Genomic DNA, 25,598 nt, shown 5'->3' with positions numbered 1-25,598 from the left:
AGAATGTCGGATAGTTAGAAGTCACTGTGCCAGTAGTATGGAAATTGGGATGAGGGCCAGAAAATGATCACTATTTTGATGATACTGACTCAAGGAAGATGCAAGCTAACTTTGGAAATAATCGTTCAAGTTTCAACTTATATCATGGTTGGGTCAATCATATTTCTTCATCTGCCTCGACTGCCTCGTTGTTCTAGTGCTCGAGGTCTCGGGTTCGATTCCCGGATCCGGGCCGAAATCGCTTTGTGGGTTTTCTTAAACTTTCACAAAGCAGCCCATAGTTCTGGAAGTTGGTGATTGATTCACCCATGCATCGGAGAGCACGTTAATGTCGGTCCTGCGCCTGATCTCTTTCCGGTGGTGTCGGGTTGGCGTCCAATCGGGTTATGAGAGTGAAGGAATAGGGAGTGCACCTGTGTCAGCGCAAATGCTCGTGCACTATAATATGTCCTGCGCAGCTGGCTGATCTCCTTAAATGAGAACAGCCGGTGGGGGGCGAAATCGGCCGTGGACGCCATTATTATTTCTTCATCCAAGGCTGTACTTTCCGAATAGAGATCCAGTATAAGTCGAAATTCTAATGAAGTAGCTATGACTATTATTCAAAAAATAATAAATAAGCAATTACACGGATATGGCTCATATTAATAATAAATATGGCTCATATGAGTATTTCAGTGACAATTAGTCTGAATATAAAATAAAATCCCAGTCAATCTTTCTTTATCTTTTATTTATCTCTCTAAAATATGTTTTATTTGCTGTAAACTACTAATTCTTGTTCCTTGATTTCTTATTAAAGGTGCCTCATAGTTTCAAAGTCTAGACACAATTATCTAGCTTGTGATAAATTTTCACTATTTCATTTTATGTATCCGCTAACTATAATTGGTTGATTTGATTTATAAACGCAGCTGAATTCAAATTCGTATCAATAATTCAGTTAGGTAGCGTAGGTATAGACAGACTTATCGAGGTTAATCTAAAGTCAGGTATATGCTAATCAAGGCCTATTATATTATACATATCTATTACATAGTATATACTATGCCGCTTATGTATTCAGTAAATTGTCTGTCACGGATCTCAAGATATGTAAGCAAGATTTATATACTTATCATTTATTCCTTAAATGTTTGTAAAGGCTGTGTATTATGACTATGACCTATGTATATTAGATCCTAGATTATTGATCTTGGTAAATACTGTTCTAGAAATATATATATTCAGTTCAGTAATGTATAATTTGTAAGAGGAAATGATATGGAATAGAGAGCCTTTATTCTTTTGTTCTGTATTTTATAGGGTAGGTAACACTTGAAATAAAAATAATGTATTGCATTTTGTCATATGTATTTATATTATTTATAAATATCGGTCATAGAATTACATAATTATCTACTTTAAAATGTTTTTACGTATTCATGTTTGTAATTTAATTTCATAATTCAGTATCAAAAGCATTCGTAGCTAGGGTCTAAACAACAAAAATCAAAAAACCATACTTTTATTAACTCTTTATTCTCTTGAATTTTTGAAATTAATATTACAATATTGAATGCGGGCTTCATATACAACCACCCAACTATTTGCTTATATAACACGACACAGTCACGTTGAATCGTACCATTAGTTCACACTTGACCACGTTAATTAAGATTACCAGCGTACTGAAAGTTCAAGTTACATCAGACATTAAACGATTTTCACAATATCCAATTTAGTCAGACCTTTTCGTAACAGTCGCGTACGACTCACAACCATGTCGAAAAGACCAAAATATCTTGAACTCACATACTATATTGCTTATTAGGTAATCGCTGCACTTTAACATGGTCAAATTGCACATACATAGGACACATCTCAATACATAAATACATAACGTAAAACAAAAAAATATAAACAAAAAATAATGCGCCACATAAAATTTTCACGACTATTTACATTTACTTAACTTTTAAGACGATTTTAATAACTATATTCAAAAATATAGATATAGGTACATAGATACATAACTACATTTATATTAAAGATAAAAATTGATCGCTTCTTTAGGATAATAACTAATAAACGGAAGTCTTGTTATTCATAAAGTTAAAAGAACATACTAAAATGGAAATACTATAACTTGGACAACGCAACGAAAAATTTTATAACTAACAAAACAGATAAACGACAAAACGAAGTAATTTAATGTGACAAATTTGGAATACAACTGGGAAAGGACAAAATAACTTAATGTGAAAAGTTATTTTAATTAATATTAATATTGATATATAGTTTTCGGTTAGGTATATTAATACCTATAGTCTACAAAACACTAGTAATATGGCAAGACAGCATTATGGATGGAGGACATATATAATCTATTTAGCAAATTGCTCATTGTTTCACTGTGAATTACAGTTCTTTACGAGGCAGAAACAATAATGTGTACCTGACATAAATCATCGGACGTACATAACTACACACGAATATCGTTACTATGTTACAAGTTTTACCTATTGTTATACACGAAACTTAACCGATAGTTAAGAGGAAGATGCTTGACACTTCAAAATCTGTCGCCTATTTGCACAGTCCCAAACAATAATCAAAACTCGATAAAACAACTATCTAAGTTCGCAAACGCAGAAATAACAATTTAAGTCGTATACACACTTCGTGTAATTATGAGTTTAGCTTCGGTTCAGTTTGCAGTGTGTACGTCCCTTTCAAAGAAGCTTTTTCCATTCACCTTCCAAATGACCATCTACGAACGATACTAAATAATTTTAAGCGTTTTTTTAATTCAATTACTAACCATCGGATTTACGCTTAACTTTTATTACAAGTGTCTACGATATTTTTAATAACTATGCGTTTTATAATTTATAAAGCCTACTTAACTCGAAGTTACTTAAGTACATTTTGTTCTATTTTTCATTCTCGATTTTTTTATATATATTTAAAAATAAGATGGGATAAAGTTATATTACTAACGACAACCTTAATTGTACGTAATCTTAGGGGACTACGGATTTAATGAAATAATGGGGGTGAAGTTATTGCACTCGTACTAGGGAAAATTTAATGGAACTCAATATAAAATCTCATAATCTAACTACGTGTTCATTGCTTTACGTGCAAGACATCCAACCATTTTTAGCAATTACCGTCAATCAATGTATAGAAGTCGTCGAGATGATGTCGAATTGAGAAATTATCATTATTAGAATTCTGATGGCTTTTGAATCATAATATTTATAGAACATTATTTTGTTTAACATTACGACAGCATAATTTCTGATTTATTACCAGTTATTTTAAAACTAACACGTTTTTAGAATGTAAGCAAACAAAAGTAGATTGCATTTTTTATCACTTTAACTGTAATGTTTTAACTGGTTTACAAACGAATTAAGTAAACTCGTTTATGTCTAGTAGTTTTAAAATTGTGACCCGTAATTCAAATTTATAAAAATTATGGAACTTGAAACGATTGTATGAAGTTTTCATGATTTTATATCTACCGACGACTTAAACTTTTCCTAATGATATCACGACATAAAAATTTCATGCTGCCTTTAAACAGAGCCTACAGACATACATATTTTTTCCAAATAACACAGTGGACAGATATTGAAAGAGTGATTTTTACAGAAAATAAGCGATGACTCCAATTTTAATACAGTTACCTATTAATTTATCTTTTTAATTCTACCCTGACATTAATTTACGTATAATGGTGACTATCAAGACTAAGTTTTTAAAATTCTAATTTTTTTGCTCAGTTATTACGTATAGAGTTGAAAGAACGAAGAATTTGAAAACTGGTTTTTGGACGCAGAACAAATATTTCAATGTACGTGTCAATAAATTATTTTAATTATGTATTTTGGCACAACGTGGAATTGAAAGCGAATAAATGACGTGTGGAATAATTTCAAACCAGCTATGTTTTATAAGATCGCATTTTCGCGAAAAAAGCGTACAGTTTTATATTTCACCCGAGCTCAATTTTGTTATACCGTTTGTAGGCATTTTATGTATGAATTTACTGAGCTGGAAAATTCAAATATGCATATAGCTTCGTTAAATTGCAGGAAACATAATTTTGCCACCGTTTTCGCACTCGAAAACCGGTGTCTTTTAGTTCTCGTTTCAGAAAAGGAACATAATGTCATCGACTTTCCGCTTGATAAAGTGCGACCACTGTTCATTCCGTACATTGGTTTATTTGTAGGTACCTAGTCTTAGCAATACTTCATACAAAGTCGAACCTATTTACCTATGTATAATACACTTAAACTACTCAACTTTTAATATTACGTGTAAAATTTATATTTAGTCACATTATTGTAATTTATTATATGTATCATCGTTACGTATATAATTTTGAACATCAGATGACTCGGGATGTATGGACAACGCGCCGTACGCAGTACCCTTCCATAATCTTGTTCGTTTTGTTCGTTTGCTATTTAGTTCATGGACATGGTATTTTCAATTAGAATTATCAAAAAATACCGTCTACATTTAAATATCCATAATTATTGAAGACGAAAAATATAAAACAACGCTCGTCACGACAAAGACCTATTTGCAATTGTACTTCCATACGTATTTTGTTATAAATATACATTTAAAGTTCTTATGGAATTAGCTATGCAGGTATTTTAATATTTGTCGACAATATTATACTATCGAAATCAATGGATTAAACCAAAACAACAATTTGTGGACTTAACTACCGAAGTGAATCACAATCTGGTCAAAAAGAAAGCAAAGAAATAACTCTTTCCAAATCAACTGATAAAATACAACAAATTTTACAATCATAAAAAAATGTGACCAAAAACATAACCAGTCCGCTAACAGCGGACAAATAATAAAATATACATCAAAATGTACATAATATAATATCTATTAATAAAAAATATAACATAATGGATTAAGAGTAAGTGGTAGCAATAAATACTATGAGATTCACAGATTTAAAATCTTAACTAACAATACCGAAGTTCACTCGGGCTCCTATTAAACCTTAGAGCGATTCTAACACGTTTTTGTATATTTTAGTAAAATATTATTGCAATACAAGGTGTGGTTATGGCAACAAAATAAATGCTTAAAGCACATCACCAGCCTGTCACCCAGCGAACGACACCGAGGCAAGTCCTTCGCACTAAAGGAACATTATTACATAAACCGGGGGCCGCTCTCCACAACGAGGGCGACTCCGACGCGAAAACATAAAACTAGTGGATACGAATCGACTAACGCCCGCAGGTCCGTATGGACGTAACACTTCCTCTCACACTATATGATACAGAATCAGTCAAGATTTCCTATACGGCGTCGCGGACACCTTACGTAGGGACCTTGTTCACTTTGAGTAGGTCGTTGGAGCCCTTGTCGATGGGCATCTTCATCGGGTCGTGGTGGTGGGTGACGTGGTGGCCGTGGTGCTGGCTCTCCAGCTTGGCCTGCTTCTCCTGCTGCTGCTGCTTCATTCTCTCCTGCTCCTCGCGGTCCCTGCGAGCCTGCTCGTTGATCTCCTTCACGGCTCGCAGCTCCTTCTTTAATTTCATGCGTCGATTCTGGAACCATATTTTGATCTGCCGCTCTGTGAGGCAGAGCGCGTGTGCGATCTCTATCCTGCGTCGGCGTGTCAGATAGTGGTTGAAGTGGAATTCCTTTTCTAGTTCTAGGGTTTGGAACCTCGTGTAGGTCTGTCGGCCCCGCCTTCGTGGACATCCGTTTGGTCCTGGAAACAATGAGATAACCATTATTATACATTCGGTTTTATTAACTAATAAATACTGTTTACAGCATAAAAACAACTTTAATCTGAAATAAATTACATGTAACGGTTAAATTGGAGTTTAAAAAATCGTTTTAATAGCATCATATATCACGTTCCAACAGCTTCGATTCGCAAAAGGCTTCGAGAGAAACCATTAAATTTCACTTTTATACCATTTTAGATTTTAATGGCTCATTAATATTTTATAGCGTACTAAAGTTAATTTTAGAGTTATCCGCTACTGAGACCAACCTCGATGGAAATTAATCACAGAGCAGCCCTCACGGGTATCGATGGATACGAGTTCTGCGTTGGTCCCGCGAGCTTACAATAAAAATAAGTAAAAAATCTCGCCAAGAAGCAAAAAAGTAACGGAAAGGGTTAGAAGCAAACGGCCCACGAACAATAGTGGCCTTTCTAAAAAGAAATCGCTACAAAAACTCAGGGATCCGTAAAGAAGGGTTGCGCAACTTTCTAATTCTTTGAAAGGTGTCCCTTTATTTTGATACTGTCGAAGACGTTTTCTAAGAAATCGTGAAAGTTCACCCTTTAGCGTCGTAAAAACCTCGTACGTAACACTTTTGAGATTTCAACGGTTCATTTAACTTTAATTATAATACCTAAGAATTCACGACCGGCGAATTCTCATTCGACATACATGTCTTAAAGTCGAGTATACATAGATGGGTAAATACCAAGTTCCACAAAGCGATCGGGTTCCAAGACTGGTTTTCGAGTCAGCCAATAAATAAGGTAAGATAAATAGCCTTCCCACCGTGTATAAAATTGATAGCGGACCAACAGTGTCTCGGAATGCACGACCGTGTAGGCCGGCCTTAGGTACCTGATCGCTTTAAAAGAATATAGTCACGATACTGCTAATGGGTTATTTTAATTGGTGTATAAACACTTTAAATAGTTGTCTGTTGAATTAAAGCAAGTGGATTTAAATTGTAACTTAATTAAGCAAAATAAATTATTCTAAAATTACCATTTGTAATTATTATCGTACTCGTACTTATGATTATTATGGTGATACTTAGTGTTAAAGAACAATATTTTATTTTTGTTTTACCGTTCCACATTGAAATTTCGATAAAACATTATTCAAAACCTACTTATTAATTATGCATACGTTTAAGATTTTTGTCGTTCTTTAATTCTAATGAAGTTAATTTAAGTATTTTCTTAATCGAAAACAAACGATTCGATTAAATAAAATGTTAATTTTAAATTGATTCGTAGTACATTTAAAGAAAGTAATCGGCTTTTTAATATGGCATACCTTACGAGGGCACGAAGTAACCCAATATTTTATATGACAATGTTAATTTACATTCTCTGATAAAATATAAAATACAGTGCCACTTTTTCGCTTTACTTATTACAAAGTAAGAAATATGCAGCAACTGAATAAATCAAGGAACTGGCTCGAAACCCTGATACCACGTTTACATAAGCTATAAATTACCGAAACTGCATTTTTACTGCCGCAATAACATTTATGGTTCGTGCTTATTTCAACAAAAACTTAAAAACTGTTTAAAATGTCATAAACAGACAATGGAATAATTATACTAGTGTGGTTAAGCAGGCAAGGGCAGATAACGCGCCTGTGACAGAGCGAGAACGCGATACACATTCTAATTTTAACCCTACAATGCATGATTTTTTTAAATGTTGTCAATTTAATATATGTGGTTTTATATAGTGTCTAGAGATAATAAAAAATAATCATAAAAATTAAACTTGATTAATTTTGAAGATATTTATTTTTTACGTTCCGTTCCATATGTGGTACAGTATGCATTAACATTAATATTTGGCTCTTAATTAGGAACAATGAAAATAATCGTATATTTAGGATCATAATAATAATAGCTCTATTTATTGATCAAATTTATAAAAACAATTGTTTTCTTTGTTCAAACACAACTAAACACGACACTTTTCGCATAGTATATACATTTTTCCCTTGCAATGTGGATATTTACAGCGTTCTCTTCTCGGTCCATACAGGAAGATGATCAAGTTTGTCCAATCTGACACCTCGAGGGGGGAGGATTGCTGTATTTCTTTTCTTCTTCTCAATCATGTCTTCTATGGCAAAAGACGGTCTTCCTCTTTTTGTCTTGTAATGATGGACCACACCACATACAAAGACTTAGCGATTTCCGCGATGTTGCTGCGAGTTGGTTTATTCTTTTGTTCTCCCACCCTCTTGTGCAGTAGCCAGATATAGTATATGGTGGCAATATCTAGAAAATGGTCAAACAAACGCAGATACCATTTTTAGTGCGCATATTTATTTGTAGGTACTTCCCAAGTAAGGAGTCCAATAAATCTGCTCCCTCCACATGCTGATTATAGATTTGTACTATTTTAGGACAATCCACTTTAATAAATTTTTTGATTTTTTTTTTGCAATATCGGCTAACCCTTTCAATGGGCTGTTGACCTAACAAGGACGAGGACCAAACAACAGGCTTATTATCATAAAACATCACTATGCCGACTTCCATGCCATCTACTTCAGCTACCCATTCTTCTGAATGCTTTCGTTCTGTTTTAGTACTCTTCAAGTCTTTCAGGGATGGGATTTTCAAATCTTTGCTTAGTCGACCTTTGTTGACCGTTTCCAGTGACTGGATACCTTCTCCTCTCTTCTTCCTCCTTCTTTTCTTTCTTTTATCAACGGTATTATTATTTGACATCCGATTTCTGGTAACTGGCATGAATGAACTTCTACTTGGCATGATGACGTACTTGGCTCTGATATGCTGGCTTGAGGATTTGTTTCGGTGGAGGAGTTCTTTCTGGCGAAGGGACTGTATAGTAAATAGAAGATAATGGAGCATACCTGGTAGGCTCGACATAATTTTCAAAGTCACTATCTGCAGTCATTTGGTCTAAGTTTTATCTGATTTTCGAAATGTCATCATCACTTTCCGCACTCGAAAAGTCTAGACTAGGAGGGTATATCTAAATACTGCTCAATCAACTCATTAGATAGTACCTTCTTCGTCATTATCTGTAATAAAATCCAACCAAAATAACATATAAGAAGTGAACTAATGCATGGTGTACCATATCTGGAACGTTTAAATAAGTAGGTAGATTAGTACACAAAACAGTAATAATTAATAAAATTATCTTACCTTCGTTTAGTATACACTATTTCCAATGTAAACTTATTTTTTTTCACTTAGAAATATTGTTAGAACTATTTTATTTAGATTTTTCAATTTACGTAAACCACGAATTCATATCAATCGTTCAACTTCTGTACGAATCAATACCTATCGATACCTTACGCCATCAAGTGCATACATTTGTCGTTAGTAAACCGTTGCTAAGGGCTTAAAAAATATTCCTTCGGCCAATAAATGACGCTATGTATCTTTAAACAATCAGGAAATTTGTTTATTTTTCTGTACCAGATATGGAACAGTATGCATTGTAGGGTTAAAAAGCAAAGATGGAACCCAAAACACAATACACGTATCCCAATAATGCTATTACAGTGAAAGGTCGTAAGTGATGTCCGATGACGCGTCAAAGGACCTTCTGCTTTATGGGGTAGAGTCCAAAATCAGATATCAGGAGGGTGAGCGAGCCCGTTTTTTGTTGGGGTCGGTGATATGTTAGGCAGGTTCACCCTTCGCACGGTCGCCATGACAACGGACGTTAAGGCACCTCCCGTCAGCTGGCTTCCATTATTCTCCACAGTATTGTTGTCGCGAAGAGGTTTGACTATATCGCCGTATTGTACCTGTAAGAGCGCATCTTTTTTAATGGGAACCGCTTAATGTTCCCATAGATCTGAGATAAAAATCTCACAGAATCCTACACAGGATATACCTAACAGTACGTCAAGCTCATTTGCATTGTTTTTCTGTAATTGGCTTCAGATCTGATAACTATTTGGATTAAAAGGATATTTATTACGGAGTTATTATGTTTTGTTTGTGAGTCCTGGTCATAAATTGTTGGTACCTAATCTCGAGATAAGAAAAAGAAGGCCGTGAGTTAAAAAAACTGGCATGGACACGATATATCTCTAAGAGCGAGGTATAGCATTAATTAGAGTCGTACATTGTGGGCCAACACCGGCGCGGACAATAAACATACTGCGACATGACCCGGCTCTTACCCTGCCTTTTTTCTTCGAAATAAATCTCACGGAATGCAGCTTATTTATTATTTTATTTAACTTGCCCGCCTTTGTACGAACCCGTTCCATGTATTTGATTAATGCTTACCCGTCGGATCGGGATATTAAAGTTCTGATTGTGAATTATAACAGAATTTTTGTCCAGTAAGAGGGTTATTTATGGAACGAGTAAGCCTTGGTCAGTGTCTCAGATTTGTGGAAGTCATGCAGTTAACGCAGCACAGAAATTATTGCCTGAGAGACGTGTTATGTTACTGAGGTGCTTGATGCGTTAATGCGCTACGAAATTATGTTTATAGCGTGTTTGAGTGATGCAAGTATGTGTAAATAATTTGGAGATAAAACTGGATCATATAATTAAAAGCTTGCAATAAAGCGGGCTGTAAAAGAAATCGATAGCATTATTAAGTATAGCTTATATCAATTAAATGGACATTAAAAGCTTTAAGGGCTGTAGCGGCGTGTCGCCGACACCGCACTTTATTGGCTCGTAATTCGCGAATCGTCGTAAACTCTCATGTGCGTTCGGGACGCCATCTTAAAATAGTTCGTGTTCGAAATTCAAATGTAGACTCTCTCCTATTGTTACGGATCGATGTTTGACGTTTTGTAGTGTTGTGATGTGCAGTTTCCTGCGCTTAAAGCGCTTAGTTTTAGAAGCGGAATACTGTTTTGAATACAATGAGAAATCTTCCTTTGATCTAATTGTAGTTAAGGAAGTCTTTCAGTAGGCAATATTTCATCATGACAAATAAGTAGGTAGGAACAATCTGTTATCATAATGACACTTTTAACAACATACTCTACAATTACAGTAAACACATCATTAAAATGATTAACTAAAGTTTAACGACCAAATTAAAATAACATTTTCATAATCGCGTGATAAAATTATTTCACATAACAACGCGTGACAATCGATTTTGTTGCGTCTTTTTTATCGATACCGTATCCAACTAACCAACTTATCGATGGTTTTCTTACGAGTATTTTTGAACTATGAAATTGTATAAAGACACGCACAGAGACAAAATCTCTGAAACGCATAAAAACTAGTTTTGTTTCGGTATAATTATATTATGGAGATCCATTGTTTAGAGAGGTCATTGAGTTCCGTTAGTTTACAGGCAATTAATTTAACGTGCTATGTTTTAAATTAGAATAGGTGCATTTAATTTGTGTTAACAGGCGCCTATTGACACTATTTTTGCTTAATTAAGTGAGTGAGTAGTTTATTGACTTTGATTTGAATAGTAATGTTTTTGTACCGTGTTTTCTGTGGATATACAAATTAAATACAGGACTTGTAGTTTATATCGGCAGCTGCATATTAGAAATGCAAATTCAAGTCTTTTAGACAGTATTTTAATAATTTTGTAGTAGGTTTTGATTATACGAAAATGCATATTTAACTTGAGTGGAAAAATAAATATAAAAAAGAACCTAAAGCTATATTAGTATTGAGTGTCTACATCATACTTGGAATTGACTGAAAGGACTATTTTAGCTCATTGTGAGCATCAGTTAAATCATCACAATGTTGTTCTGTACCGCGTAGGACATTGCCTTTGCCGTAGGGCTGCCCACATTAGGCAATCAAAAAACGTCGCTTCATATCGCGACGAGAATTCTAATGCGATCCACTTGAAGATAATAAAATCGTGGAATTTTATATTACAAACAGATTCAAATTATGAATGTAGGTGCCAGTTTTAACTTTGACAAGAATACTTCCCACGGTACCGAAAATCCGTAGACTTTTTCAGAATAAAAACTATTTTGTATCATAATCCAGATTATAATTTCATCAGAGTGCGCTTAGCCGTTGAGGCGTAATAGATGTACAAACAAACATACGAACTTTCACATTTATAATTTAATTCTATGTTAAACGAGGCGTGTCTCGTGTATCGTGACTTCACCTTTATCTACTAAACGAGATGAGAAATGGTGCCCTTTGCTACGGCGCCTACCTGAGTTCGTAGACAGAATTTTCCATAGTTAATGTATTACATAAAAAGTTTAGGCTACATGCTGTTTTAAGACAAATAAGTATAGGTACTTGAGCAAGTTAAGTATGGCGTGGATGTAAGGAAAACATCTAAAGGGGATGTCGCAAACATATTTTCCCTATCTCCGACTCCAAGAAACTTTGTCAAAGACAAAATATCATAAGTTTTTGGTGAATAAGATAAAGCCTGAAATTGCGGAAATTGTTGCGTCATATTTGTACAAAAACTTTGTTGTAACGTTTTACTGAAAGTTGCTGTAACCGTGTTTTTTACTGTCACAATTATTGTTAGAAAAAAGGCTACACTTTGATACGAACTGTTTAAGACACATAGCGAACCCTATTGACGATGTTTCATACATAATGAACATTTAAATAATTTCCATCTGTCCTGTTTACCGGAAATCTGTTTCACTTGGCGCAGGAAATAACTATAATTTTCTTATATAAGCTTTATCGATAGCAACATCGACATCCCTACGCCAGTTGCGCGCACGCACAGTGATGTGTTCAAGCGAAACGATCTTTGATCCAGGGGCGGCGCGCCTAACTGACGTCATCAGTCATCCCGAATAACTGACTGTTAACTAAGTACTAAAAAACATGCATTATGTAGGTGTGCTATGTGAATAGGGGAGATCTGATTACTTGATAGGAACACAATGCGTGGAATGGAACGATTTAAGTTTTAAACTAATAATTCGATACGGTTTTGGACATTCTATAAATGGCCGCTATTAAAATTGGCCTCTTGTGTGTCATAAAGGAATTATCGATAAACTAATTTCCAATTAGATAGAAGTTTAATAACCAAAAATAACTTCTGTGTGGTATTTCTCAATAAAACCTTGTTTGTTTTTCTTTGGTTAAGATCAATCGATGCCGATAGCTAGTTAATTACAAAATTGATCATTTCGTAATCAAACAGAAACCGTTTGTTCATTTCATTAGGCGCTAAACTACCATGTCAAGACTGATTGAATAATTACAGTACAATAGATTAATTTGCAAGAATATAATTCATGCAAAATCAATAGGCAGGAAAATACAGCAAGAAAATCCTTACCTCTTCAGTTAAGTATTTGTAAACATAAAGCCTGAACGTTACATTCGAACTTCGAAAATATATCAACGACATTTTGCAAAGGACACAAGAATGAAAGATTATATCCTTTATTAATTTCAAGCAATTACATTCAAATGAGAAACCTTATTGGATCCTTAGGATATCAATTAAAATTGGTAATTAAACCCGTCGTCACCTTTGACGTTGGTTAAACAAGGTAACCTATTCACCTGCTTGGAACAACTGACAGTTTAGTGTAAACAACGACTAGAAGTACCATAGTCTTCGTGGTCTGTGGTCAAGTGGAAAGGCGGCCATGTTTTTTTACCCTGTGGTTTGACTATTTTCTTTAGACGCTTTGAAATTAGCATTGGTTTTACGTTAGCTATATATAGATTTATAATTTAGTTTTCCAATTCATGAAATTAAGCGATACTAACCTTTTTATTTACTTTTAGGTATTCCGTTGCGCGAACCTACTTTTATTATTATTTTTAAATTACTTAGTTCCGCAGGAATTTTATAATCCTGTCGATATCCAATTGTAGGTATAGGAAATACAAATCGTAAAACAGATAAGCCAAAATCGATTTTCAATCAATAATTACCGGAAAATGTCGGGAAAACAAAGATCGCGTTTTGAACTAACTTGTAGAGTGCATGTAGGTAAAATAATACCAAAGTGCACAAACGTTAAAACCTACCATACAAATATAATATTATTGTTATTTTGCAACCGATCAGCCAGCAGTAAGGCAAGTAGGCACGTATTTACATAATTATAAAGGTTGTATTACTTAGATAATGTATTCATTTGCAACAATGTATTTACAGGGACTTGTTAAAATAGGACGAGGTATTTCACTTTCTCGTCTTTGATCTTGTTAAGTATGAGCGTTACTGGCTAATGTTGTGAGAGGTTCTTTAGAAGTGTCCAGTTGCTAATGTAGGGCGTAAGGAGATTGTGAAAATGGATCGCCTTTTGTTTTCAGCTAAGTGGGTTTAACGCGTTGATTTGTGACGTGAAGCTTTCGATTGACTTATTTGGTTCTATAAAGCGCTGGCAAAGGAACTATATAGGTCTATATTCTAATACAAAAAAAAACAGATTCATTTTTATAATATTTTCTTGTGTATTTTTTTATTAGTTTAAATTGTCAGCGTTGTGTATGTGTAATAGGTATTAGTCATGTATGTAGTTGAAAATTTAAATAGAAGTTACGTCATTATGATTATTGTGTCATAGTGTTTTACAGAAAATTACTTCATATTCCAATGGCCGTATTTACACGTAGGTACCTCATGTGTAGAAATATAAATGGTTTTCCGAAGGCGAAAATTAAGATTTTAACTTTAAGTTACAAATTGGAACTCTTGTGTTTTTTAAAACTTTTGTGTTTTGCAGAACTTGGGATAGTAGGTAACAAGAATCGGTTTGAAATTGACCATACTAAAATATACCTTATGGATCCTCACAGTAGAAACAGATTCTTAATATTCAGTTGTTTATACTGCACTAGAGCATGAAGAATTAAATATTTAACGAGTTTACTGTAAGGAATTATAATGCATACAGAAGCTAAATGCTTAATTCAAATGTCTTAATTACATTTATCTAACCATCTTACACAGATAAGACAGCATTACACAATGAAATTAATATTTTATTACGTGTCTCGTCATTATGAAATTATAAAAATAAACTCCAGAACACTTTATTAATAAGTTGTGAATGCACTTTGTATGCGACTATGCGTATGTTGTTGAATAATGTATTTCTTCTAGGAATGTCGCTGTAGGTTGTGTTTAGTTATTCTAGAAGGCACAGGAAAGTGTCTGCGACTGTCTTTGTCTGTTTGTCTATAAGTGATTGACTCAAAAATAGCGCCATGCCCGACGTGAAATCTATCACTACCGAATAATTTATCGACACGATCCCTCATAATAATTCACCGTACATCGCATTCATTGTCATCCGTCTAGCGTTTGTCATAAAAGCGTTTAAATTGATTATTTAGAATATACGATTTTTAAATAGACCTTCGTTATATGAATGTTGAATCTAAAACTATGTAGCTTCTTCCTAGGAAGCTGTAACTTCCCGATATCTTTACACTACATAGTAAACGATGATCTCAAAAATATTTACAGCATATGGGACCTGTCGTAATCCCGATTCGCACATGACCGGTTCCTTATGTATCGACTTGTCCCTTGGGCGCCATCACAAAATATAAGCAAGGGTTGTCAACGGCATGAGCGTAATTTTATACATAGCTTACTATGAAGCACTTTTTGGCACCAGCTTTAAGGCATTCTCGACTATATTGCGCACAAATACAGTTCAAAATGGCACGCATGTTTTATAATGTAAGAAGCATTGTATTCTAGCTTACGGATTAAAATTTACGTCGTATAGCAACGCTTTGATTGAAAAAAGTGTTTGGAAAATTGTTTCGCATCACAAGTTTCTTTGTCCAATCTCTTTCAAACTTTTAGAAATGCGCTCCCCAAATTATATATTTAGGTAAAAATTTGCTTAAGCCAAACAAGACTAAACTCGGACACAAACACCAGATTCAGATCAACACCCGCTAATTCCTTCAACTCTAACCACGAAAGGCACACAATCCTTTTCGTCTCCTCGCTATCCATGTACGTCCAGTGCACTCACACTATTATTGTATGTACGACTAAAGTGCAGCTGTGCCTTGCAAACGCACAAACGGACTAACAACCGCAGACAACCTGATTTAAGGCAGGGTCAATGCCCCTGGTCTCTCCACTTAAGACGTCCACACGATGTATTTGACAAATATGCTTGAAGCAATGTGAATGTTAGTGATTTGTAGATTATGCGGCCAGTTATCTAATTGAAGGCAATAGGTTATGGATTGGTTTATTTAGATGCTTGTTGAGTTTGTACGGATGGTTATTGTTTATTTGCAAGGTTAATCATTGGTGTTGTGAGACATTATCTGGCAGCTTTCGATGACAAATAAAGCCTCTTTGAAGATGGCGTTATAGGATTACAAAAAAGTCAAAATGTATGAAAAAATACCCGTGCAGGTTCGCAAGGCCTCAAATGGTTGATTTCAGACTGGCAAAGCTATTTGACAAGATATAACGTTTGTAAAACAAAAGAAGTTCGTCTTGTAAAAAGGTTGAAAGCTCTAACATCTTTCGTACTGCAATCGATCGAAATAAAAGTAGGTACCTACAAGTTCTTTATATATTATTCGTACTTCTGTACGTGTAGCTAGAGAATTCAGTGAGATCTATTTCGTAGTTCTTGCGTAATTCAATAAGAAGCTTCCGAGTAGCTTGCCTTTACCGAGTACTTACCTAGGTGTATTACATAAGTCATGACGATACCAAGTAGGTACCTGTCTGCCATTTCTTTCCTACATTGGATGATGGTATACTACCTTGATAGGAGAGCCCAATAGAACTCGTATACCTATATTTTAAATACTTCTTAATTTTTGTTCACATTTCAACCTAACAAATCTGTTTTTGGCAATCATAATCAAACTTCTAGTTTGCACGGTTCATAGATTTGAAATGAGTACTAATGCCTACTGCATTTATTACCTACTTAGAATTGTAATAGATTTTACATGAAAATATATAGGAAAGCTTTTGATATAATGTTTTATTATAACTCATAGATTTAGCGTCGCTTGTTTTTCAAATCCTAGGCAAGCAAAATTACTCAGTTCAATCCGTCATAAATATATTCGATCGTTAGTTTCCCAGATATTGCTCTATGTTGGTATAAATTGTATAAATATCGTAATAGAATATGTTTTAATAATATCCACGTTAATTAGAAGCTAATTAGCATAATAATTATGTAATAATTAGGTACCTCCTGTTGTGGTGTAAGTATGATTTTGTTCCCCTTCTAAATAATTTTATTGTGTTAACATTAACATCGTATTCATGGTAACTCGCATTTTTATGGCTTTTGTTAAACTGGGTACTTTTGTTAAATATTTGGGCCTTTTCAAGTTAGGAAAAATTGGTCTCATATTAAAGTGACATAGTTTTTCATAAGTTTGTAGTAGGCTTTTCAAAAAAGTGTAGTATCAATTTCAATTTGTTATTGTTTTCACTGTACCTATATTTACAATTTTCTGGAAACTGTTTTACAGAAGAAAATGAAACGACATTAATTAAAATCTATTTCGTTCCTTTGTAGCTTCTGTAAATCTTTCAAAAGTTGAAGCAACGCATTAAAAGTCTGGTGAAGAATGACATATCAGTGTCGTGTTAATTGAAATAACTAAACCAGTCTTAAAATGTAAAAAGTGTGGAAGATGTGTTAAACTATTGTTTACAGTTATAAATAAGCAGGGAGCTGTTACGTTTCAAATAATATTATTGTAAGTATAGCAATTAAAGAATATCCGTCTTACCACAAAAACTGTTTAACGTCAGTTTAAGACTTGTCTAAAAAAATGTCAAATTATGACGTTGACATAAGGTTCATTTTGGAGCCACATTTTTTTTAGACAAGTGTAAAACAGTTGTTAAAGTTTTTGTAGTAAGGCCATATATGTTTCAGATATACCTGAAGTTACTAATTAAGCCATCAGTAGACGGAAAAAACCTTGTAAGTATTAATCCTTTAAGTCAGAAAGAACATGTTTGTGATAACAAAGTGACTTTTCCTTTTTTGTTAAAAATTGAAGATTATTGCGGAACTTTGATAAAAGAGATACAAAGATTTTTTTGTGAACAAAAATAGAAATAACTATCTAAGGTCACTATTCCTGACCTAACTCAAGCATCAAGAACAGAGCATAGATAAGATTTTTTTGAAGTTATCGACCTACAATATCCAGATTATTTTTTGTTTCCATAGTAATTAAGAACATTTATTTTGTACTTATTCGACTTTTAAACTTAAACATAAACATTCTTGATAATATTTCGCTGTCAACTCGATACTCAATTAAAATTGTCTTGCATTAATACATAGAATTCTAGTACTCATTACAAAGTAAAATTACAACCACAGCATACGCAACAAAGTAATTAAATACAAATAAAACATCACGTACCTACGTAAATAAACATAAAAATGCAATAACAATCATCAATGACTCAATTATAAAGGATAATTATAATGAACAGTATAGTTTTGCAGATTGCCTACATACATAATAGTTACAAACAGCTATTTATTATAACTCCACCGTACATTGTGAACGTTATGACAGTCATTATTGAAATGGATGACTTTATTCGAGATAAATGGGTCAAGCGGTATCGCAATCGACATATAATGTTCGATTTAATTAGTCTGAATGTTTCCATTATCGAGTCACCTATAGTTTTGTACCTACTTGTAGCGGGGCATAAAGGAAATGTTACCTCTATCAACTGTTTGTATGCAGTGCGGTTAGGGGACGACTATGAAGGTCTAATAGCTACTCTTATTCGTATCTAAGAGTATATAAGTCAGTTATTAATATTGTAACAAGCGGTGTGGTCTCTTAGAAACAGATATAGATATTGATGTCTTTAAGTCGACGTTCCTATCGTTAATCAATTAATGCTATGAGTTTATTGATTTTAGAACTTATTAAGTAGTGCATTAGGCATGTTTTCCAAGTTTCTTCATATTTGCCATTATTGCTTATTTATGTAATATTGAGATTAATTTATAGCATATATTGTAAACTCTGTGCTTTATGCCGTAGTAAAGGTCAAATGTCTAATGCTATTCGCTACGCTAGTCAGCTCCGTAGCGTAGGAGCGGCTACGAATTTTACGAACGCGATGGGCAGTAAAATCAATATCACTAATAAGAAGTTATATTCAGGGAACTGAAACAGTTGAAGGATGAGATATCGTATTTAGCAACGATTATATAAAGTTTTATCTGCTGTAATAGATATATTTCTATCGTAAAACTAGTTTGAAGTAGCCGATCGCTATGTTATATTTTAAATAGAGATATCGGTTGTTCTGTATTCAAACGTTCATGTTACATTTCAAGGTAGAATACACACTAGCTAGATAGTACGGTTGCCATGTCTAAGGGCAAATAAAATGTATACAGATGCTTTGGTACTCAGTGGATCCTACTTATTTAATAAAGAGTCTACAAATAACAGCCGCGTTCTTTTTACCTAGTGCGTTAAAATCCTTCACATGACTTGAAAACTTGTAAATAAGTATGTCGGAGATGTCCATCTCCTTAACCAAAAGGAAAAGGCTTGAATCGAAGATATACGATCAAGTATTTATGTGCCTTCTATAGTAAATACTGATAAATATTTTTTATTGTAAGTAAACTGTGGGAACTATAATTCAAAGTAGTTTCGAGGATTAAAGGGTAAGCAACGAGACAGCTGCTTACGTCTCGATTTATTGACACAGACTAACTGAAAGAAAAATATTTGATACACAAACACAATATTTTGTAATACGGGGACATTTAAGGGATTAAAACGTGAACACGCCTGGTATAAAATAGAATAAAAACTATTTTTGGTATTTCGATATTTGAATTCAGTTAAAAAAAATGACTGGCGCGAAAAGAAAAAAGTTCTTGTTTCAAATAACACGTCCTTGACAAAACGATGTCAAATAATAAGAACTGTTACATCACTGACCTACTACAAAAGTAGGTACTCAAAATAGTACACTAGATTAAGATAAAATCTCCACATGCAACGTACCGTGAACAAAACAGATCTCGGTGGAGTTTAACGAGAGAATCTTTACTGTTTAAAGGCAGTCGTTGCAATGGACAGCTTAATGACTTTTGCAACGCATTATGAAAAACGATGTCAAATATTTTACTCAATATTTTCTGAAATAAATCCTGCGTGTTATTTTCTAGTTTGTTAGTTTTCTTTTGTGGTCTGTACGTACACAATTTGTATCAGCCAGTCACAGTTTAACAAGCTTCCTATTTAAGAGCGAGGGGAGCGCAAGCGCATACTTTTGACAGCAAGATATCTTTGAGCCATAGATCATTGTCATATGTTCTCAGTAGCAGCAAACAGGTTTGTATGTTAAGAAGCCACTGGTAACGTTTGCGGAATGGCCAATGAGGACGCTTCTGGGGATTGACCGTGCGCACGATTTTTTTCACTTTTTGTGACTCACGATTTTTGAGCCTGTCTTACGTTTTTGAGAACTACGTAAATCCTAAAGTGAACTAAGCTGCACATTTTCGTGTTTATAACAAGACGTCCAATAGCGGACAGTGACGTTTGATGGTGTTTTGAAGGGCAAAACCTTTTCGATCATTCAGAGTTTATACTAATCACAGTCATGAAAAAAAGAGTGCGTTTTCTTATAATTGGTAACTGAATAGATATATGAGTGTGGAGCATTTTACTTTAAATACATAAAGAAACTTAGAAAAGCTATTAAGAAATGTGAAGTAATTAAAAGATCAGCTAAATCGCTTTACGGGAAAAGTTTACATAATTCAGCGACTCACTAATTGCCCCAGCGATGCCTCGCTCTAGACTAAAAAACAACTCTGCTGGTGCATGCGAGTGCAAGTTATAATTACATTGCTTCCAAACGCCAAATCCCACAAACGTAATTATACAAAGTCTGCACTGGGCGGGCGTACACCTGACAAAAGTCAAAACTCCAACTCACACACAAGCCATTTCAGACCCTGTCTTCAAACACATAAGGATCATTTTAAGTCCGTGAAAATAAATAGGGAATTTTTAGCAAGGATTTCCCCCTTTTAAGCTATGTCTGAAATATACGTTAGCGACACAAATAAAATAGGTGCAGTCTACCGCCCACCGCTATGTGCGGATAAATTCGCTTTGCCTCTGATGTTTTAATTAAGAACTTTTTGCATTCTTCCAGTGCTGACTCAGGGAACCGTGTCTTTGTTGCTATAGGTAGTTCTACGGTTAAAAGGTTCAAGGTATTGTTTTATTTAATCTGCAGCCCCGAATGTTTGAAATATAAGTCCCGGAAACAATTGACTTACACTGCTTTAATTTTTTCGTCGTCATTATTTATATTAGGGGCCCACGTGTTAACACTATAACAGGATGTTTGTAACACCAAATTGCTTCGCTAAGTACATACTTCATTTCCTATTAGATATTATTTGTGAGTATTCGTGTTTGTAGATAAGCCGCTTGCTCGTAAGCACACTCGTGGCTCAGAAAGCGTTATTTTGATAATATATTAATGTGAAGTGGTCGTATATTCTCATCGCAAGAGGAGAGGGCCGTTTTATTTTTGAAAATGACTCCATCAGTCACAGATAACGTTCCAGGGACGTCACAAAAAAACTGTAATGCTCAGTATTATGTGTCACGTACAATTCTGAAGTAACTAAGAGTGAGTTGCACCAACTTACTTTAACGATAACAAAACTCGAACCAACGGTCAAATCTCTGGTTAAGTCAATAATGGATTGCACCATTTTAACAATGGTTAAAATGACGTCATATTTAACGATAACCGTAACCAGTCAATTTTGGCCGGTTATCGTTATTGCTAAGTTAACAAATGTCAAAATCTTGTCAAAATAATAACCTAGTCCGTTGTTTTCTGTTGTTTTATCATATTTAAGTATAAAAAAATTAAAAATGTCTTTAGTACGTGATATTTTATGGGAATCTAGTTCTTCTGACGACGAAAATTATAATGATTTACCTAATTCTCGAAAGAAAAAAGTGTATCAACCACGTGTTAATCGATTCCTAAAATGGAATGAGCAGGAGTTCTTGGATAGATTTCGGATTTCCAAAGGTTTAGCACGAGCCCTGGCTTCTCATTTAGCACCATTGCTCCAAACCAGAACCATGAAGTAAGTGCCTGTTTAATAAAGGCTTTAAAAACTATAGTGGGAATATTTGAGTCGTCCTATGTATGACTAAGGTATAACTACATAAACAATATTGTTTTTCTTTTCAGAAACTTTGCAGTTACTCCAGAGCAGCAAATAATAATGGCATTGGAATTTTACGCATGTGGTTCTTTTCAACGCTGCATTGGGGATGCTGCAGGTGTTCACAAATCTACTGTTTGTCGAATAATTCATCGAGTGAGCAGAGCTATAGCCGGACTAAGAACAGACTGGATTGCAATGCCTAAAAATATTGAGGAAATGGAAACTGAGGCCAAAAAATTTTATGAAATATGTGCATTTCCTAAAGTAATAGGAACTATAGACTGCACACATATACCAATCAAATCGCCAGGTGGTGCAGATGCAGAAACATATAGAAATAGAAAACAGGTATTTTCTCTTAATGTGCAAGTAATCACAAATGCTGAGATGTACATTACAAATATAGTTGCTAGATGGCCTGGAAGCTGTCACGACAGCCATATTTTCAACAGCAGTGTCATTAAGGGACGCCTAGAAGATGGAGAATTTGATGGTTTTTGGTTACTAGGAGACAAAGGTTATGCCAATAAACCATATTTGCTAACACCTCTACGTAATCCTGTTACAGAAGCTGAAAAACTGTACAATGAAAGTCATATTCGTACTAGAAATATTGTAGAACGCAGTTTTGGTTGTTGGAAAAAAAGGTTTCCTGCAGTGTCATGGAAACTCAGAACAAATACAGCAAGAGCCCAATGTGCTATAGTGGCAATGGCTGTCCTATATAATATTTGCAAGAAATTGAGAGACCCGATGCCAACATGTTACGACTCTGATAATGAATCATCAGATTCTGATGACAATGACCTGACCTCTGCATATGTTAGCCAGCATGACGAGCATAATAGGAATATGCTAATAAATACTTATTTTGATAGATTACATTAAGATAGACTATGTTTTAAATGAATAAATAAAAAAACTTCAAAAATAAAAATGCATTTTTATTTTTTTTCTCAGTAGAAAACAAAAAGTGCATGGCATTTTCAGATTCCCATAATTCAGAAAGATAAGGATTTTGATGAAATTTCTCCTATACAAAAAGTAAAAATGTATCTTAAAAATTTATTTTTTTCTCCCTTAAAATATCTATTTCAAGTTTAAGTTTATCCACTTCAAGCTTATGTTTTTCTTCATTGTGCCTCAGTAACTGGCTGTGTAATTCATTTTGGTGACTAATAGATAACTTTATCTTTTCCATCTCCAACTCATGAAGGCCATCTAAAACTGTCAGTTTCTTTTCCCTTAGTGCTTGTTTTATGATATTTTCACTCTTCCCTTGTTTTTTCTTTATGATACCTAAAATTGAAATAAAATATTAGGCTACACACTCAATAATTAAATGGCCTATTAGCGCAGTCGGTGGTAACCCTGCTGATGTACTAGATGGTGTGGGTTCGATCACCACCAAGGAAAAACACTTGTGGTGAACTCTGGTGTTTTTGTTATATATTTATCTATGTATGTAAGTACAAAGTTTGGCTATAGATTGTCATTTAAAAATACTTACGACTTAGTTGTGGTGCTACTGGTCTCTTTAGTGATGAATGTGGGGCACTAGCATCAAAAACTTCATCTGGGACAATATTTTCAACATTATCAAAACTTTTGTCTTGATCTGTAATAATTGTGTTGACTACAACATCCTGCAAACAAGTTAATATAATTAATTAATGCATCTAATCCAAATACATATTAAATAATTTGGAATACATAAATACCTTGAGTATATTGGGCATGTCATGTTGAATTTCACTATCAGTATTTGTGTCTAGTTTCACTTTCTGTAAAAACATTGCTTTTATTATTAATCTTTTCAATTTATTACTAAATCTAAACAGCAGATTGGTGGCAAATAGTTTTGAATAAATAGTGCAATTTATTTATTTTTTAAATTTTTAAACCTACAAGCTTAGTACTTATAAGTTTTATCACAATCACTAAATATTTGTGATGATATGTAGATAACAGGGTCTAAAAATAATCAAATTATCTTTAACAATTCAAACCCTCATTACTTTTTGTATAGGAGGAATTTCATCAAAATCCTTATCTTTGTGAATTATGGGAATCTGAAAAAAAAAAAAGAATATATTTTATAGTATCTCCTTTACACCTTATTTATAATCTGCAATAATTTACTCACTGTAACAATGGAATTTGGGGAAATAATGTCATCATCATATATAGCCTCATTTCCATCAATAGATCCAGACATAATGGATCTTAACCAATCAGTAGCATCTTCTGAATCTGGAGGAAGTGAGGGAGGATTTCCTCCACCTGTGCGTCTCATTTCCTGACGTTCTCTACTTGCTACCTGCAAAATATAATTTCTTTGTTATAACATTAGACATAAATTGATTCATGTTTTTAGAAGGTGAGATTAGTTCACTTCCAAGCAGCGGAAAGTAGGTAGAATTACCTTCTTTGCAGATCTTTTCATATTTTCAAATTTATATTTTAGCTGCTTCATGTTTCTAGGTACTTGACCAACAGCATTAAATTCCTTTGCGATGCAGTGCCATGCATGGTCTTTTTGTTTTGTACTACTCCCATCAGTTTTTTTACACATAAGTACATTTTTATATTTGTCTACAAGTATCTGCAATCGACTAATCTCTTCCTTAGTAAAATTGACACTTCTTTCCCTGTAAAAATAACAAATACTTTATTCAATGTGGTAAATAACAATAGGCAGTAAGGAATATACCATGAATTTTTCATATGGATGTTTAATTATGTTATTTCACATAGTTTTTTTTTATTTATTGTATGAACAATTAAATAAAACATTTTCTAAACAATGTTGTATGAATAAAAAGTGTGGACTGAGATATTATTTTATATAGGACCTAAGTAAAACACGCTTGATTTAACTTGCATAGGCTAAAAGTTATAATGTACTAATGTAGTGGCGCACTTTTTATCAGGTATAATAAATTTAACATAAAATTAAACTCACTTTGTCTTGAAGTCATCCATTATTACTATTACAATATCCGTGCTTGATTCGGCAAACAGACGGACACAACAAAAACACAACAATTATAATAACACAAACCTAACCTCACGAAACGAGATTCGTGAAAATAAATTTGACATAAGGCTCACAGTGTTGTCATAACAAATAATTTTCCCCGTCAGTTTTTAGGGATAATTTATCTTTTTATACTGTCAACCCCATTAGCGTTAACTGTTAACAAAAAAATCATGGTGCAACAAACATTTGTAAAGTTCTGTGGTCATCGTTATAGTTACTGCTAAAATTAATCTTAACTATAGCATTAACTACGCCTGTGGTGCAACTCACTCTAAATATTGTTCAGTTCACTCGCTGGATATTTCTGTGACGTTATTGTCATTTAAATGGGCGAGAGTCGTAATTGATTTATGCACTAGCAGCACTTGGAAACCATCTTGCTTCATAATCATACGATTCTATGAGATTGCACTAAATAAAACAGTCAACATCAATCGTTTGACTTCAGTTTTTTCATTCTTTTTGATATTACATGATTATATATTTGACATCGATATTATTATTGCAACGATAAAGAATATTATTATTAAATTATATCATGTATTCTCTTTATGTATTTATTGTTAAGTGTGCAATAAAGAATAAGAATAAGAATATTGTATGTTGAGAAAAAAATA

At 33.8% G+C, this 25,598-nt stretch overlaps 3 protein-coding genes across 7 annotated transcripts in view; 1 reads left to right on the top strand and 2 right to left on the bottom strand.

Moving 5' to 3' along the window:
- Positions 1–1,505: 1,505 nt before the first annotated feature.
- Positions 1,506–25,598, bottom strand: part of LOC124634230 (homeobox protein abdominal-A homolog) — a 50,955-nt gene continuing 26,862 nt past the window's right edge. For all 4 annotated transcript variants that reach the window (XM_047169682.1, XM_047169683.1, XM_047169684.1 and 1 more), the window contains exon 3: positions 1,506–5,749. In XM_047169682.1, the coding sequence (XP_047025638.1) occupies positions 5,352–5,749 (398 nt within the window). In that variant the 3' untranslated portion in view covers positions 1,506–5,351. The remainder of the gene's footprint in view (positions 5,750–25,598) is intronic.
- Positions 21,385–22,875, top strand: LOC124634229 (putative nuclease HARBI1). Its single transcript, XM_047169681.1, has 2 exons — positions 21,385–21,854; positions 21,962–22,875. The coding sequence occupies exons 1-2, from the start codon at positions 21,634–21,636 to the stop codon at positions 22,824–22,826; spliced, it is 1,086 nt and encodes a 361-aa protein (XP_047025637.1). The 5' UTR covers positions 21,385–21,633; the 3' UTR covers positions 22,827–22,875.
- Positions 22,862–25,395, bottom strand: LOC124634231 (myb/SANT-like DNA-binding domain-containing protein 3). Of its 2 annotated transcripts, XM_047169686.1 has the most exons (7): positions 24,904–25,395; positions 24,364–24,589; positions 24,085–24,258; positions 23,957–24,010; positions 23,660–23,722; positions 23,449–23,584; positions 22,862–23,237 (listed from the first exon to the last, which is right to left on the bottom strand). In XM_047169686.1, exons 1-7 carry the CDS (start codon positions 24,921–24,923, stop codon positions 22,996–22,998), a joined length of 915 nt encoding a protein of 304 aa, XP_047025642.1. In that variant the 5' UTR covers positions 24,924–25,395; the 3' UTR covers positions 22,862–22,995. The 2 variants fall into 2 exon arrangements, with proteins under 2 accessions (XP_047025642.1, XP_047025643.1); XM_047169687.1 differs by lacking the exon at positions 23,957–24,010 and having other exon boundaries at positions 24,904–25,394.

This window comes from Helicoverpa zea, chromosome 11, assembly GCF_022581195.2.
Source record: "Helicoverpa zea isolate HzStark_Cry1AcR chromosome 11, ilHelZeax1.1, whole genome shotgun sequence".
NCBI lineage: Eukaryota > Metazoa > Arthropoda > Insecta > Lepidoptera > Noctuidae > Helicoverpa > Helicoverpa zea.
This window is presented reverse-complemented; position numbering and strand designations above follow the sequence as displayed.

Excerpts from the sequence above, each read along its gene's own strand:
- LOC124634229 (XM_047169681.1), top strand. The coding sequence starts at position 21,634 with ATGTCTTTAGTACGTGATATTTTATGGGAATCTAGTTCTTCTGACGAC. Across the intron at positions 21,855-21,961 it reads CTCCAAACCAGAACCATGAA|AAACTTTGCAGTTACTCCAG; the intron begins GTAAGTGCCTGT and ends TTTTCTTTTCAG.
- LOC124634231 (XM_047169686.1), bottom strand. The coding sequence starts at position 24,923 with ATGGATGACTTCAAGACAAA. Across the intron at positions 24,011-24,084 it reads CCCCAAATTCCATTGTTACA|ATTCCCATAATTCACAAAGA; the intron begins GTGAGTAAATTA and ends TTTTTTTTTCAG. Across the intron at positions 23,238-23,448 it reads AGTAGCACCACAACTAAGTC|GTATCATAAAGAAAAAACAA; the intron begins GTAAGTATTTTT and ends TTTCAATTTTAG.